This window comes from Orcinus orca, chromosome 9 (genome assembly GCF_937001465.1).
Source record: "Orcinus orca chromosome 9, mOrcOrc1.1, whole genome shotgun sequence".
NCBI classification, from domain to species: domain Eukaryota; kingdom Metazoa; phylum Chordata; class Mammalia; order Artiodactyla; family Delphinidae; genus Orcinus; species Orcinus orca.
This window is the reverse complement of record NC_064567.1, coordinates 64743210-64760503: the sequence shown is the minus strand read 5'-3', so window position 1 is coordinate 64760503 and position 17294 is coordinate 64743210. Positions and strand designations below refer to the sequence as shown.

At 38.2% G+C, this 17294-nt stretch overlaps 1 protein-coding gene across 1 annotated transcript in view; it reads left to right on the top strand.

The window, feature by feature from the left end:
* The first annotated feature begins 538 nt into the window (after nt 1-538).
* Nucleotides 539-17294, top strand: part of THSD7A (thrombospondin type 1 domain containing 7A) — a 456281-nt gene continuing 439525 nt past the window's right edge. Inside the window, exon 1 of the mRNA XM_004265544.3 lies at nt 539-1152. Within this exon, the coding sequence (XP_004265592.1) occupies nt 990-1152 (163 nt within the window). The 5' untranslated portion in view covers nt 539-989. The remainder of the gene's footprint in view (nt 1153-17294) is intronic.

The following is a 17294-nucleotide window of genomic DNA, read 5'->3' as shown; positions in this document are numbered from 1 at the left end:
AGGTGAAATATAATTTCATGATTAGTTTTTGTAAAATGTTATCCGTCTAATTAGATATCATTGTGGATACTTATTAATACTAATTCAGTTTTAAAGGCTGTTAAAAGACAGTGTACTTTGATTTGTAACCGTAGATCAATACTGCTTATATTTTTATTGGGAATAGATTCCTTTAAGTTAAAAAGGAAAGATTTAAAAAAGAGTTTAAGTGCCTTTCAACAGCAAGTAAACATCTCTGCAGTTTTCCTACGTTTTTCACATCTGATCATAAGTACTGCTCCCCACATAAAGTAATTCAGAAGCCACGGCTTAAAAATAAATGATAAACACTGATGCTTTGCGTAAATAAATATATGCTAAGAAGAACATGCCACTAGAGCTAGCATTTGACTCCTTGGGTGACGATGAATTTCAGAGCCTGTTATTTGTCATGCGGAAGCCTGTCGGGTGATGATTCTTTTTAGTGGTGTATCCGTCCAAACATATTTCACCGCGCCATGTGCACTGGAGTTCTCTGGCGGGTGTGCTGGCTGTGGGTGCCCCCGCTCCCGTTCGCTCGCCTTCTTTCTTGCCCTGGCTCTCTCGCCTCCCCCTGCCTGCGGCTCCCTCGGTGCTCCTGTCGGCTCACGCCCCCCTCCTCTCTCTCCAGCTGGCAGCGGCGGGGGCTGCGCTGCCTCCCGGACCTCGGGACCTGCTCCGTCAGCTGGGGCCCCCTGCGGACGGCTGCCTCCCTCGCCTGTAGGACCTGCCACTCTGCGCGGAATGGCAGCGGCAGCAGCATCCCCGCCAGTGGCGGTGGCGGCGGCAGCCACGGCCACCGCAGAAGCTATTGTTCCCTGGTGTTAAACGCGCTTTCCCTCCTTTTCATCTGACAAGAACAATAGCGGGGAGAGCTTTGCGTTCTGTACTTGGGAAGACATTCCGAGGGCAAAGGAACATTCCCTGCCAACCGCGTCCCGGACCTGGACCCTGGAGCGGCTGCGGGCGGCATGGGGCTGCAAGCGAGGCGCACGACGTCCCGGAGCCCCGACGCTGCGGGCCCGCGCCCGGCCGTCGTGCCGCTGCTGCTGCCGCTGCTGCTGTGCCTGGGCGCCTGTGGGGCTGCGGCGCCGGGCGCGGCGGAGGCACCCACCCTCTATCTGTGGAAGACCGGTAAGTGGGACGGAGTTGCCCCTGCTTCCCATCTTCCCATCTGGGTCCACATTACGAAACTGCTGGGCTTCAGGAGGGACCCCTGTGCTTCTGATGACCGGGGGGTACTGGGACCCTAAGGTAAAAAAGTACAATTCTTAGGAAGCAAATTAGGTCATGGCCGATGCTGTTAGAAAGAAAAACCTAACAACTAAAAAGCATTAGTGAGTCACTGGACTATTTCTTTCACAGCTCCGTAGTTAATGAGGGCAACCAACGTTGCGCTTTCTTAATTACGTGCAATATTTTTAACCTCTGCGTTCTCATTCTACTAGGACTTTCTTAAATATATTTCTAGCAAAGAGCAAGCAAACATTTTAACTCCGGTCTTTATTCTGTGTTTAGGCAAACAGTTCACTCTGTGCCATGATATATATGGATATAGAGTTACATTTAAGGTACAGCTTATGTGGGACACGTGGAAACAAGCCAAGTGAGGGCAGTTCTGACAGTTGAAGGCAAATGGGGCTGCAGTGAGCTGACTGAGACCTTGTGAATCTCGATTCTTAATGAGCGAATTGAGGGATTTTTAAAGTGTGCAATTGTTAGGATGTTTAGGTTTTAACTTCTCCTGCCTTGAAAAAGTTTTTGCTTTGTTTTCAACCAGCCAACAAAAGCAGCAACTAATTGTCCCTCAGAATCTCCCAGCAAAGTGCTGACTAGAGGTCCTGGTGTGAGGCAGTGACAGGCAGGAAAACAATACCAAATGAGGAATTACCACTCCCTCTCCTGAGGCTCCTTTCTCCTCTAAAGGACACTGAGAATTCTTCAGCAGACCTGAAACTTCGGGTTTATAAGAAGAAAGTGGGAAACATTATTCTTACTGCTTAGTGCTAGGAATGAATTAAGAGTTTCTTGGCAATGACTAGACATTACGAGAAGGATGCAGTAGACAGGAGGGAAAGTATATATTGGTCATGGGATCACAAACAAGTTACAGTGAGTGTGTCTGTTTCCTGGCTTCAGCTGTCTGTAGTCCCCCATGCAGAGACAGATCAGTCTACTCTACAATTACACTGATACCCTGAATTTTTAAAGAAGTTGCATCTATCTAACAACTTAGTGAGGAGATTGAATAGAAACTTATTTAAAGCCAGAGTACAGAATTTGCCTCAGAATCTTGCATGAAATAACACACATAAACACACGTTTAGAAAAGCCATTTGGAGGTTAGTGTTAGCCATTCTTGTTACCACTCGCAGTTTAAAGATCAGTTGATTAGGGGATGCAGATGAAATCAATTTGATTTTTTCAATTTAAAATAAAGAAGAGCTCTAATTTAGCGGAAGCCATGGTTTTAATTTTCAGAAGCTCAGTCATAACAAACACTAGTCAAACTATAATTTACCATTAAATGGTGTTATTTGGATGCTCGGTAAGAGCTTCTCAAGTAAGTAAGTGTTGGACAAAACAGTACTTGCCCTGTTGAAATTTGTACTGTTAAAGTAACAAGAGCCAAGCAGTAATTCAGATCAAAGAAGAGGCTAGGCAACATTCACTGTGCAGCATCTGAGGTGCCAATACACGTCAATATAAATGTCATGGTGGCAACTTAAGCCAATAAACAGTTTAAGATAGTGGAAAGCTCTCAGGAGCAAGAATATGGAGACCTTGGTTCCAGTGCCAGTTCCAGCGCTTGCTAGCTCTAGGAATGTTGGCATGTCACTTAACTTTTGACCCCCAGTTTATTCAGCTGCCTGTAAATGGAACCTTCTCCTGACTATTCGTAGTATTATGAAGATCAAATGAGTGAGTGATGAGAAAGTAATCTGTAAACTTCAAAGTTATGTGCATGTACAAATATAAGGTAGTATGATGAGAATAATGTAATCTCTTTGATGGTGAACCTTGGTTTGATGAAAAAAATGGTGAATTAGACAGGAGAGCCAAATAATGACCTCTTTATTTTTTTCCAGAGGGAAAGGAGACTTCACCATATCTATAAAGGAACTGAGAATAGTTATTGGAGGAAATAGGGAATATTTAAAGGAGAGGAATACACTGTAAATGAAGATATAGGGATGACAGAATCATAAGTGTTCCTCATTTGATGAAAATAAAGAGTCAGGCAGTGATTTGAGAGAGAAAATGAGGTGAAACAGTCCAAGATTCTAGTGGGATAAGCTTGGTCTTGGTAGAGCAGATTATTTGGAATCACATTATTGGTGAGATCATTGAGTTAAAGTGATGTAGTGAAAGGTACACTGGATGAGGAGCTAAGAGAGGTACTGTAACACTGTGTTTGTCACTAACAAGCTTTAGAATGTTAGCTAGGTCATTTAACTACTTTAGTTCTTGGTTTCCTATTTTGTGATATTCATTGATTAGAAAAGATGATATTTAAAGGCCTTTTCAGCCCTAAAGTATGTGCACATATGCACATACATACAGCATAAACGTACATGTATGCATCTATACACATACATAGTATATTAACGTATATATACATATATATGTACATAATATATATGAACGTTTAATGCGTAAGGTATATTGTATGAATGTTTTATTAAGTCAGTCACAACAAAGAGTTGTTGAGGACTCACTGTGTGAATTATTTGAAGTCATTGTGGTAGAGGCTGGCTAGGGTTTTGTTGTCCCTGTCCCCAAGAAAGTTACAGTTGAACAATACACAACAATTACAACATGGTATACCATACTCATGAACAAAACACTGTGAGAGCAGAGAAGTTGTGTAGCTGATAGAGAGAAAAAATAAAAAGACAAGGCATGACAATATTCCTAGGTCTTAGAAGTACTACAGCTCAAGTCCAGAATATGTGGTGGGAATGAATGGATGTAGTGCTAATGAGATGAGTTGGGCCAGATTGTAAGAAAACCTTCACACTATGGTAAAGATGTTAGAGTGTAACCTATAAGCAGGTGGAAGCCATTATAACCTTAGAGCAGAGGATTGATATATTCTTCACCCAGAAGGGAGAAAAGTGAATTAAGAGGCCGGGAGGTCAGTGAGGAGAGGGACTGAGAGACAAAGGGGAACAAACCACTTATAGTGAAGGATGAGTAGAGGAGGGCTGGGGGCACATGGCAGAAGTGTTAGCTCAGGTTTGGAGTGCAGGGGACACAGTGTCTGCCAAGGAGAGGTGGAAGTAATGCTATCTGCATCATGTCTGCACACAGTTACTTGATTGAGACAGAGGATATGAAAGAAGGAAGAACAGTGTTCTTGTGGTTGGGGAAGAAACAATACCAGTTTAATTCTCAGTATCAGATATACTGAACTTGAGGTAGCAGTAATTCAGTCAGCTAATAGAGGAATTAGTGAATGGGTGAGCAGTTTAGGTGAAAGTGTTAGGCTGAAGGTATAGGCTTGGAACTCAATACATATATAATATTTCAAGGCATGGTAGTGGGAGGGATCATTAAAACAACAAAAATATTGAAAAGAGGGGCCAGGATACTTCACAGAGAATATTGAGATTTAAGAGTCAGTATGGGAGAGAAAGTAGTGAAAGAGCCTGAGAAAGTATGGTCAGAACAGGTCCAGAGAAAATGCCAGTAGTGCTAAATGAAGAAGATATCTTATGAAGGGGATGGGGGCAAAAAGTATAAAACATTTCCGAGAGTCTGGAAAGGGGTTATGAAATAGTTCAGAAAAGATCAAGTAAGAGGAGGAACTGGTAAGATAATTAACACTGTTTTGGGAAAAGACATTTTCAGTAGAGTGATAGAGCTAGAAACTTAGTTGAATAATAAACCAGATAGTGGAGAAGTTATAGTATTGATAAAGTGAATAAGCAAGTGGTATTTAAGTCCTTCTACTACACTGTTGTTTTTCAACAGAGAAAAAACCAAAATATAAGATATTAAAATATAAAAGTTAATGTTTCAACAGTTTTGTGCCATAGTCATTTGAAAGGTAACTTTGTTTGAATACTTGAAAAATATATTTCATACCTGCAGAGGTAAAGCACTTATATTATTGGAAGATGAATAATTACTGTTACTGGTGAGTGTTAGACAGTTTTGTTCTTTTTAATATTCTTGAATATGGAATTGTTTCAATAATAATTATGGCTAATTATATTCACCTGGCAATTCCAAATGAAGTGCATTGAACAAAATATGATTGAAGCATGAGTCAGACAGAAGATAGTGAATACAACCAACTTTTATCAACTTATGCCATAGAGATATATTTTCAAAAGGTCTTACTGAAGTAGTTGAATTTATTTTTATAATAATGAAATTACACTAAAATCCAAGAAAGATACACAGTAGCCATTTTTTCAGCATCAGGTGATGAGGGTATTTACAGTTGAGTTTTGTCTTAAGGAAATTACTTCTCACATTAAACACTTTGGACCAGGGTTCATGCATTGCAAGACAGTGCTGTTGACAGTCACTATGTCCTTTACATAGTTACTTGCACATAAAATAATACTTTGTTTCCTCAGTTTAAAATAAAAACAAGTGTTTTCTTTTTCTTTCATGTACTAATACTAATATAAAATATTCTGCAATGTACATGGAAACATATGCATGCTAATCCTGCCATTCATTAAATACCAAAGGAGAGAGGGGTGTTGTACCAGGTAGTAGTAACATAAGGGTGGCATTATCCTTCAAAAAGTGTTTTGCATTTCAGTTGCGCTTACAATTTGTCGTAATTTGGAATGTGACACAGGTTGCTCATTAAATGAAGAATAGAGATGGAGCAGAGATAGGGATGGACAGAGCGTGGGCGTCAGTGTCAATTAATCTGGAACATGGATTGAAATATTTTATCCATGGGACCTATGAAATTATTTCATCTCCCTGAATCTTTTTCTTTCATCTCCAGTATGGATAAATATTATGTATTCTATAGGGGTTTTCTGAGGATTAAATATGGTAACATATGTATATATTAGTAGAGTGCTTGAATGTATTAGGACTTCAATAAATGGTAGGTTATATTATTGCTATTATTCTCTTATATAATAGAATGGTTACTTAATTTTATGACCTGGAACAAGGCTAGTAACTTCAGCTTTCTCTTAAGCATCTTTTCTTGTAAATGCACTAGAAATTACAAATTGATCTAGTTACAGGGCTAGATATTCCCACAAGTTATAAGGGAGGCAGCATTGTGGAATGGAAGGAACATGGACTTGGGGATCACTATTTAAATTTTGCCTCTACCTGACTGGTCAAGTTACTTAAACTCTCTGACTTTGTTTTCTCACCTTAGAATGGTGACAGAAGTTCTGAAGTGAGAGGGTATTTGTGAAGTTTTAACAGGTAGTAAACAGAAAGGGTCTAGCACAGTACCCTAAATATAGTAAACATTAAAAAAAATTAGTTCTCTTCCCATTCTTTACCTTTTCCTCTCCTAAAAATGACATATCTTGAAGGAATTTTAATGATCCAACACATTTATCTGTTTTCTCCAACTAAGGGACACCAGGACAAACAAATAAAACAAGTCTAGAAAGAGATGTTATTTTACTGTAGGCTTGTCTTTTCTTATTAGTTTGGCACTTATATGTAGACAGCATGGATCACAGACCATCAAAATATTTTGAGCACAAATTCAGGGTGAATTATATAAATAGATATTTTTGTACTTCATTTTGTTTAGTGTCTCGGGATTTCTCGGGAACCTGAAATTTCACATTCTTGCAGTTAACATTGTCACCAGTGCCTTCCAAATTAAATATTTTCACAGTAGAATTGTTTGTGGTTTATGATTTGTTTAGCATCTTAGGTGATTATTTAAATAAATAAACAAACAAACTACAGTTTATGTCTTGTTTTCCTACCCTTCTTTCTTAGCATACATAGCACAGTTAGTACTCAGAATTCATTAAGAGCTTATTGGTTATTTGGTCCAAAAAGTCAAGTTCTCAGGTGGTTTTATGAAGCTTTAATAGCTCAGTGGACTCTGGTAACAGGGATCACTCCTTATGCAAATTATAGGTAGCTGCCTGGTTTGCAAAATAATGAAGGCCCCAGTCAGGACTGGCATTAAGAGTGCTATAGAGCAACACATACCCAGGTCTCTTCCTAACTTTTATTGTTATATAAAGAACTGGTGGTGGGATGAGATGCTGATATTCTGATTAGGTTATTGGAGAAGTGTGATATGCTTTGGATCCTTTTAGGAGGAAATGAAGCCTCTTAGCCTCTGATTTAAGTTTGAATGGTGACACTGGACAGTGGATCTCTCTGGGAAGCGGAGAGTGGAAGCCTCTAGGCTTCCTAATATGAAGGCACATTAGAGTGGCCCTTAATGACAGAAGCCCTGGGGAAGTGGCACCCAGGAAAACATATCTTTCCTATCACAAGAACATCATAGAGTGTGAGTTAGAGGTTCCAGTGGGTCATAAGGTAGAGATTTTTTCTGATTTCCTTCATCAGAACTTTACACTTGACACTTTAGAATGCATTAAAATGATGAAAAAAATACAGGCATTTGCATTTAATCCCCAGGTACCGAAGCAGCAAGAAAAGTACTTCTATTTGGAGGAAGAGACACAACAATTAAAAACAACCCAATAAGGAAAGAGTGGGGGAAACCTGGTAGTAATTTAAACAGTTGATGCCAAAAGTAATTATTGCTTCCAGTATGTCATTGGACCTAACCAAAAGGATGTCCTCTCATCTTCCAGAAGAACTAGTGAGCTAATTGGTGTTTTGCATAATTTACCATGTGAAATCATAATATTTGGGATATCATTTTTACTGATTCTGTATTATTGTATCAAAGTTACACTATGAGAAAAGAAATGAAATAGGGGCAGATGGGGAAAAATCACAAATACACTCCTTTATAAGGACAGTAATTTTCAAATGGCACATGTAATAAAGTTCAGTGGGGCTCGTGTTCCAGGAGCCATCAGAGAGAGATGGTCCACATAGAGTGACATCAGTAAATTCAGGAGAAGCTATGCATGGCTGCTAAAACTTGAAAAGAAAGTAAGACAAGAAAGTAAGACATTATAAGAGAGAGCAACAAAACAAGGAGAGAAAAAAATGGGCAAATCATCTGCATTCCTTTAAAAATTATTTTTAATAGGCTTTATTTTTGAGCAATTTGAGATTTATAAAAAATTAAGCAAAAAGTACAGAGTTCCCATGTACCGCCTCATTCTCTCCCCAGTTCTCCCTATTATTAACGTCTTATATTAGTGTGGTACATTTATTACAACTGATGAGCCAGTATTGATACATTATTATTAATTAAAGTCCGTAGTTTATATTAAGGCTCAGTTTATATTAGGGTTCACTCTAATGTACATTGGGTGGTTTTGGACAAATACATAGTGACATATATCCACCAATACATGTGTCGACCATTACAGTGTCATACAAAGTAGTTTCACTGCCCTAAAAATCCTCTGCGCTTCATCTGTTCATCCCTACATCTCTCCCGTTCTCCCTCCAAATCTCTGGTAACCACTAATCTTTTTATTGTCTCCATACTTGTGCTTTTTTGAGAATGTCATACAGTTGGAATCGTACAATATGTAGTTTTTTCACATTGGCTTCGTTCTCACTCAGTACTGTGCATTTAAGTTCCTCCATGTATTTTCATGGCTTGATAGCTCATTTATTTTTATCACTGAATAATATTCCATTGTATGAATGTAGCACAGTTTATCCACTTACCTATTGAAGGACGTCTGGTTGCTTCCAAGTTTTGGCAATTGTGAATAAAGCTGCTGTAAACATTCATGTGCAGGTTTTCGTGTGGACCTATGTTTTCAGCTCTTTTGGATAAATGCCAAGGAGTGTGATCTCTGGATCATATGGTAAGAATATGTTTAGTTTGTAAGGAACTGCCAAACCATCTTGCAAACTGTACCATTTTGTGTTCCTGCCAGCAATGAGTGAAAATTCCTATAGCTCTGCATCCTTGCTAGTGTTGTCGTGTTTTGAATTTTAGCTGTTTTAATAGGCATGCAGTTTTATTTTGTTGTTTTAATTTGCTATTCCCTAGTGACATACGATATTGAGCATCATCTTTTCATCTGCTTATTTGTCATCTGTATGCCTTCTCTGGTAGGGGATCTGCATCCTTTTCATCATATAAATAAGAGTAGTAAGAGCCAGTAGAACTCTTTTGTGACAGAGTTCAAAGTCTCAATTCAGCCTGTGCTGCACATACTCCACCTCTTGCTGTTCTGATGATGTGACCCACACTAAGTACATTTGTTTATATAAAGAGAAAACACACATGGGAATTAAGTAAAGAATAAATGGAGAGATGGGTGTAAACTCGGTCTAGTTTGTTCTACCTTGAGGGAAAACCCTTGGGAGAGAGTTTGGAAGTGATGAACAGTACCTTGAAAGGGAAGAAAATGAACTGATATATTAAAGGTTAAATTGGACCTGCAAGCTTGTGAGATTTTCAAGTACACTATGAATGTGCTGTATCTCTAGCTGCCTCTGGTCTGGTTAATAAACCACGTACATAGCTACATATTCACTTTTCCTTGTTCTTGCCTGGAGGAAGCCATGGGCTGGCAGAAAGTCAAGGTGCAATATCCTTCTGAACTTCTGGGAAACGGTGGAGGTCCACTATCCTGAACCTCTGGTAAATTGACCTGGGAACCAGGTTGTCAAGGCAGCCTGCTATTCAGATTGCTCCCACAGAACTTGCTATGAACACAAAGTGCTGAGTACCCCCAAAATGGGGGTAGTAAGACAATGACTTAGAAGTGGATAGTTTGTGTGCATGGGGGTAGACATATAGCACACGATGTTGCTCTATTGAGAGAGCTTGATAGAAGATTAGTTTTCCCTAGCAAATGTATCAGGCACAGGCATGGATTATGTGGGTGCAATCATTTAACTTATGGTATATGGCCAATGCAAGGCTTTCTAATTGTGCCACACAGTCTGGATAAAAAGTTATCCCTTGGATTATTATAGCAGTAATAGAATATTCTGAGTATTGTAGACGGATATGTTTGCAAGTATGTTCTATAATGTGCCTGCTAGAGAATGGCATCAGAGTACAGATAGTGCCTCTTTGGGTTCCATATTTAAATATAATTTTGGTCTTCTCTACCAAAATCAGAGAGTGCAACTGTAAATGTCAGTGGGACCCACTGTATTCCGGTACTTCCCCTTCACAGTGAGAGTGTGTGCAGAGAATTGAACTTATAGCTTGAAATGAAAGAGGCACTGATTGCTCAGGAGTTAAATAAATATGTATTTGTATGCATTTGTGTGTGTATGTAATAAATAAAAGGCAATGTTCAAGAAGAGACTTTTGAGCCAAACATGAACCTTGACCTAATTTTATAATTTTTTAAGAATGTGATCTCTAATCTCTCTGTGTCTCATGTTCCTTAGACATACCATAGGTAAGATGTTAGTATCTACCTCTTCAGGTTATTTTAAAGATAACTTGAGAGAAACCTGTAAAGTACTTAGATGATGCCTGGCACACATCAGTGCTCGTAAATGTCCTCTCTTACTTGGTGTGATCCTGGTGTGAGCTGTGAATGCCTTCTTTCTGGGATGGAGTTTGTTTCCTGGATCTGTCTGGATCCTTTCCTTCGTTTTGATTCTTCTTTCTTCTTGGATCTGCATTTGCATCTCAAGCTTCTCTGCAACTGACGTTGCTCTGCTTTCTACCTGCTGTCAGATCCACCAGCATAGTTGCAAAGCCCTTAGCTTTGCTGTTTGCAGAGTTGTTCAAAGTAGTTTTAAAACAGAGACATTCTGCCTTAGTGTTTCATTCTTACTTGTGATGGTGCATATCTTTGCCATGCAAGGAATGCTGGAGGTGTGACTCTTTAAGTGGGACGATGTGTTCCAAAATTCCTTTGTGTGGAAACACCTAAGAATGTTCTTGGCAAGATTTTCCTGGTCTGTGATGCTGAGTGAAAGGGTGTAGGGAATGTACAGTGAATACTGAGTCTTCCTCTCTCAAAGTCCTCTTTCCTCTCCTATAGTATGTTTTCTATTTCTCTCTCTCCCTCCCTCCCTCTGTATGTAAATGAACGTGCACATGTCATGTATATGCTCGGTATATGTACATGCACATCTCATATATATAAATATCCTACTTACACACCTCAATATATGTGGTTCAGAGTCTTTTGAAGGAAATTAAAATGTTTCTTAACTTGGAGGAGAGATGATTATTCAACATTTTAATGCCCATTACAACTCATTTATCTGTATATTCTCTAAAATTTTCTAGCATTTATAAAATTATGGTAGAATTACAATAACAATATAAGACACCATTGCAAGCATACATATACATGCATACACACCTAGATACATAAATGCATACAACATACATACACATGCAAATAGCGCAGTTATTTATGGTTAAATGACTACGCAGAACTTCACAATTTATCTGGTATTGTGGAAATTTTTATACCTCCTCACATGTGTTTTATACCTGGTATTTATAGAGGTGAGTTTTAAAAATGTGTGCAATTACTAATACTTTTCACTAAAATATTAATTATACAAAATTTATGTTAAAATTTTATTTTAGAAAATTTTATGCCAATACAGCATTCATCAAGAGCCTAGTCATATAAAAGATCTTATTATACAAGTCCTTGCATTACCTCCCACTAACTTATAGCTTTTATTTTAAGATCCTTTTTATGTCTAACCATCTTTCTGTGTTTGATCCTCTGGTGCCTGAACAGTCTTCAAACTGCAGTCCCTGCACAAATTTCCAAGAAGTACTTCTCTTCTAATATCACTGCCTGCCAGCATGTCCGAGAACATCATTTATATAAAATATTAACTTGTAAATAGTTTACATTGATTGTGATATCATTAAGGCAGTACAGATAACAGACCCAGGTGGAATGATCTGGATTAACTATTGCTTTATTCTGTATGTGTGTGTATATAATGTATACGTTATATCTAATGTATTTTTTTCTATGGGAAATATAGTTTACTCAGATCCACTACATCACGCAACTTCAGGGACTCCAGTCACAGTAAAAAAAAAAAAAAAAAAATTGGGTAACCTTTTTCTTCATCAGTTTGTATCGATCAGTTTCAATTAAGTAAAACTGGCAAGTACTTAATGCCTGTTTCATGCCAAGCTAGGTGCTGGGGGCAAACATAACCAGCACATGGACCCATCCCTTCTGAAGTCCCCTATCATGGGTAAATAAGTAATTATTGGTTAGTGAACTTATTACAAAAACAGAAGCCTATATAGATAGATGTAGAATGAGAAGGGGGTGATTATCTTGCAGAAAGAGACAGGGAAGGGAAGATTTCATAATACACAAGTTTGAAAAATAAACCATTTACAAAAGGGACAAAGCCTCTAGAGAGACAGAATTCCAGGCACAGAGGAACAGTTGTGAAGAAATTAAATGACATGCATGTCCAGGGGCAGCGAGAAGTTCTGAGGCAGGAGGAGCAAGCAGGGAGTGAGCTGGGTGTGTCTGGAGAAGGGCGTGTGTGGACTAGCGTGAGCAGGCCGTCCTACGGAGCTTAGCCTTTGTTAACTGTTGTTTGACTTAAGGAATCTAGGAGCCTGACTCTATTTGGATGGATAAAATATTACTAAGAATAAAAGAATATATTTGCAAATATGAAGCCATATGTGAATTTACGAATTTTAGCAGATTGTTGATTGTATAAGTAAATCGTTAAGTAAACTGTTCTCCTTGCAAACTTTCTATGAGCAATGCTGTCTTTAAGTAATGCTGATTAAAGACAGTTATTTCAAGAGTGGAGACCCTTTCAGGTTTATATATAAGGGTGATTTGATATTTTTTCCTCTACACTTCTGATTAGACCAATGTTGAAATGAGTAAACCTGAAATCTATGTACTATTTCTCTGGTGGGGTCAGTGACAGAGAATATAAATGAGTGAAGTGGACCAGCCATAGGGTAAAGGCTGGTTGAACTCACTCTTCTCTATGGGGACTTGGTTAATTAAAGAAGCTGTGCCACTCCTCACCCTGCTGAGCGTGTGTTATTTGCCATAATTTAGAGATGGGGTTCCATTAAAAAAAAACTCTCAGGGCTTCCCTGGTGGCGCAGTGGTTGAGAATCTGCCTGCTGATGCAGGGGACACGGGTTTGAGCCCTGGTCTGGGAGGATCCCACATGCCGCGGAGCAACTAGGCTCGTGAGCCACAATTACTGAGCCTGTGCGTCTGGAGCCTGTGCTCCGCAACAAGAGAGGTCATGATAGTGAGAGGCCCGTGCACTGCGATGAAGAGTGGCCCCCGCTTGCCACAACTAGAGAAAGCCTTCGCACAGAAATGAAGACCCAACACAGCAAAAATAAATAAATAAACAAACTCCTACCCCCAACTTCTAAAAAAAAAAAAATCTCATAAGGGACAACATTGTCTGCCAAATACAGTGTCTAGTGAGCCAGAGTTGGATTATGGGGTAGTAGCTCACAACCTTTGCTTGACCATCATATCAGGTCTTTAAAAATCTGAAGCTTAAATATAGGATGGAAAAGATAATTTAAAAATACTTTTTTGAGTTTGAGAGAATGACTTACATGAGAATATATGAAACTCCAAAATCAAGGTATCTGAACAGTCCCACTTCCAGCCAGCATCAGTATTTCCCTCCACACTAGATGCTGTGGTTCATTTGTTCTCATTAGTTAACAGGCCCTATGGCATGAGAGGAGCTAGTTGGAGCAAGGCATCTGCTGGCTTGAGCTGATGTGTATAATCACAGAAATGCAGTGAAGATCATAGGGTTCAATCACTCTATAAAACAGCTTCTTCTGACAGTTCGCAGTGGTGACTACACACCACTAATGGGAGAGTCATCAGACTGGATTTGGATTTATGGAATCGCATAATTCATAAGGAAAGCTTTGAGTGCCACTAAGATACATTTCTCACCCTCTCTCTTACTGCAAGGTTTAATATAACTTCTTCAGTTCCCTTGGCTTGTTTTATATGAGAACTGGCTTTGAACTGCTTCAGCTGTGAAAATTCCACAGGAAGAGAATAAATATTGCAGAGCAGACAAGGTGGTCTTTGAACCGTCGTTGGTCAAGCGCTGCAGCAGCATGGGCATCATGATGTCCCAAATCGTGAGGAAAGTTTTCAGAGCTTTCAAGATCATTCTTCTCGAAGTAATTTTCTCTCTTGATAGAATCATCCACAAGCTAAATCAATTTGATTATTTAATGAAAGATAGGAAAAATAGAGGGAAGAGTGATTCTCATACTGTGTCTTTACAGGCAAGATGAATCACCTTTACTGGCCATATGCTGAGTAGTAGAATTGCTGTCACAGCCATTTTTAACAGCTTTACTGGACATAATTCAGACACCATGCAATTCACCCTTTTAATGTGTACAATTCAGTATATTCACAGAGTTGTGTATCCATCACTACAATCAGTTTAGAACATTTTCATTGCTCCAAAAAGAAACCCTGTACCCCTTAGCCATTGCTCTCAAACTCCATGCTTTTCTGTCAGGCCCAGCGCTAGGCAAGTACTAGTCTACTTTCCATCTCTATAGATTTTGCCTCTTCTGGACACTTCATATAAATAGAATCATGCCTTACGTGGTCTTCTGAGACTGGGTTCTTTTACTTAGCATATTTTCATGGTTCATTCATGTTATAGCATGTAGCAGTGCTTCATTTCTTTTTATGCTGAATAATATTCCATTTGTATGGATATACCACATTTTTAAAATCCATTCATCAGTTGATAGATATTTGGGTTGTGTCCACTTTTGGACTATAATGCTATGAACATTCATGTACAGGTTTTGGTGTGGACATGTATTTCCATTTCTCTTGAATATATACTTAGGCGTTGAATAGCTGGGTCTTATGAGAACTATGTTTAATCATCTGAGGAACTGCCAGACTGTTTGAGCCATAGTTTTTTGAACTCAGTGTTTTCCGGGAACTTCAATTATGAGATAATTATCATTTGAGAAAATACATTAAAATTCCAATAAAAATATCTTGTGTAATTAGAAGGTAAGTAGTTGTGAAATATAGCAAAGTGCTGTAGGGAACCTATTTCATAAGAATAAAAGCACATTTAGGAGGAAGATCTTGAATACACTTGATAGGATGCCTAGAAGAAGCTTCTTTTGGGTTTTTAATCTGATCATATAGTGAAGCTTCAGTAAAGAAAAAAAGTAGTTGGGATGGGAGAGGTGTGATGACTTAAAGAATGAGTGGATTACTTAATCACATGTATTTAAAATGCACAGAAAAACCTACGTGATGCTAATGAAAAATTTAAATGTTAATGCATTTTAGAAGTTGCCCACTTGGTTTCTACAAGTTAGTGTATGTAATAACAATACCTGCTTGTATTTTCATGGTACTCTACAGTTCTCTAAGCACTCATACTCACGTGTTCTTTTACTGAATTCTCACGGTTTCTTCATTAATGTAGGGCAAGAAGTAATGCCCTTCTCTTTTATTGAAAGAGTAAACCAAGGTACCTGAGGTCAAGTAATTTGACCCAAGCCACACTCTTAGTATAACACTAGCAGCCAGGACAAATATCTTATTGTCTTTTATGCTATGACATACACAAAAATAAAAATTTTATACAGCACACTTTAAAATATATGCCTAATATTTTAATTGAAGAGGTGATAGGGAAAATTTTCTTGGGTTTTGTGAAGAGTAAGCTTCAAATATTTAAATTAGCATTATGTGGTATTACTAGGCAATAACAGAAATTTAGTTTTAACACTTTAAAACAAGTATCGGGAGATACAGTAAATGATTACAGATTTGTATTTTAGTAACTATTTTGACTATTTGGTATCTTTATTGAGCGTTTGACAATGTCCTTGAGATTTCAACATTTACTCTCATAGTTTTCAGTTATTGTGATATAAAATAATGACATGTTTTTTCTAAACAATTGATTGCCCCGTAATCAAATGTAAGCATATTCTCATATTGTTCCGTGATGCAGTGAATCTTAACATTGAAAAGTATGAACTACTGCTTCAAGTCATAACTCAATATTTAATTTCAGTATATTGATGTTGCCCTTTTTTATTCCTCTATTTTTTTTAGAGTGTTATATGGATTTAGACTGTAGATTTTGTTGACAGCGTCACACAGGAGTTTATACTGAACACCATACAATGAAACATCCCAAATCTTCTTTACATCTCCCCAAATACCCCACAGAACTCTCTGTCACACACACACACGCACGCACGCACGCACACGTGCGCACGCACTGACACATAATCTCCTTTCCCTCTCCTAAGTAGTCTCAAGTTTCTTTCACTCTCTCTTTAAAGTTTTCTTTACTCCTAGGCTCTTCCTATCCCTTCTCTCCCATTACTTTCCACGCATTCTGTGGTTCCTTGTAGCTTAAGGAAACCAAGCATATAGATACATTAGTGATTTGGTTTATATTATGTAAACTATCAATATAATGACCTATTATAAAAGTATCACAGTGTGTATTTTTTCCTTAAGGAGTAAAGATTTGCCTTTAAATTTAACTTCATTTTTGTTGGCCTTAGTTTGATACAATAGAAAATAAAGTATTACACTGAAAAAAATTGGACTGACCATCTGTGTTGTGCTTCGGTACAATATTGCACTCCACCTTTAATTTCGGGGAATCATTTTCCAAGTATATTAACTGAAGTAATTTCTTGAATAGGGATATTATTGACAATAGAAATGCTGACTTGCAGTGTGCTGCACAGGGAGACTTGCATTCCAGCTGTAGTTTTCCTTTTCTTTTCTTCCCAGAAAGAGATGAAGTGAAAACCTGCCAGCATCATTATATTTGTCTCTAGGCAGCTAAACTATGATATATTCAGTGTGGACTACTGTATGGGATACAGCTGTGAAATGAGCTATAATTTATTATTGAAAGTAAAAGAACTAGTGTAAATTTATTCAAATGAAATTCTTTGCAAACATTACAGTAAATAGGCTTTGGAACATTCTCATTCTGTCTCTTGTACTTCGAAAATGACTTTTCTGAAGACACTATATATCTTAGGACATGTGATGAAAGAGATAAAAATTAGGGATCTTTACCCCTAAAGTGTTCAGGGATTTTATGTGGTAGGTTCCTCCTATCACCAGTGTGATAGGATTTTTAACTTGAATTCAGACCTAAGCTTATCTCTTCCTAAATATTGGACCAATATCAAAAAT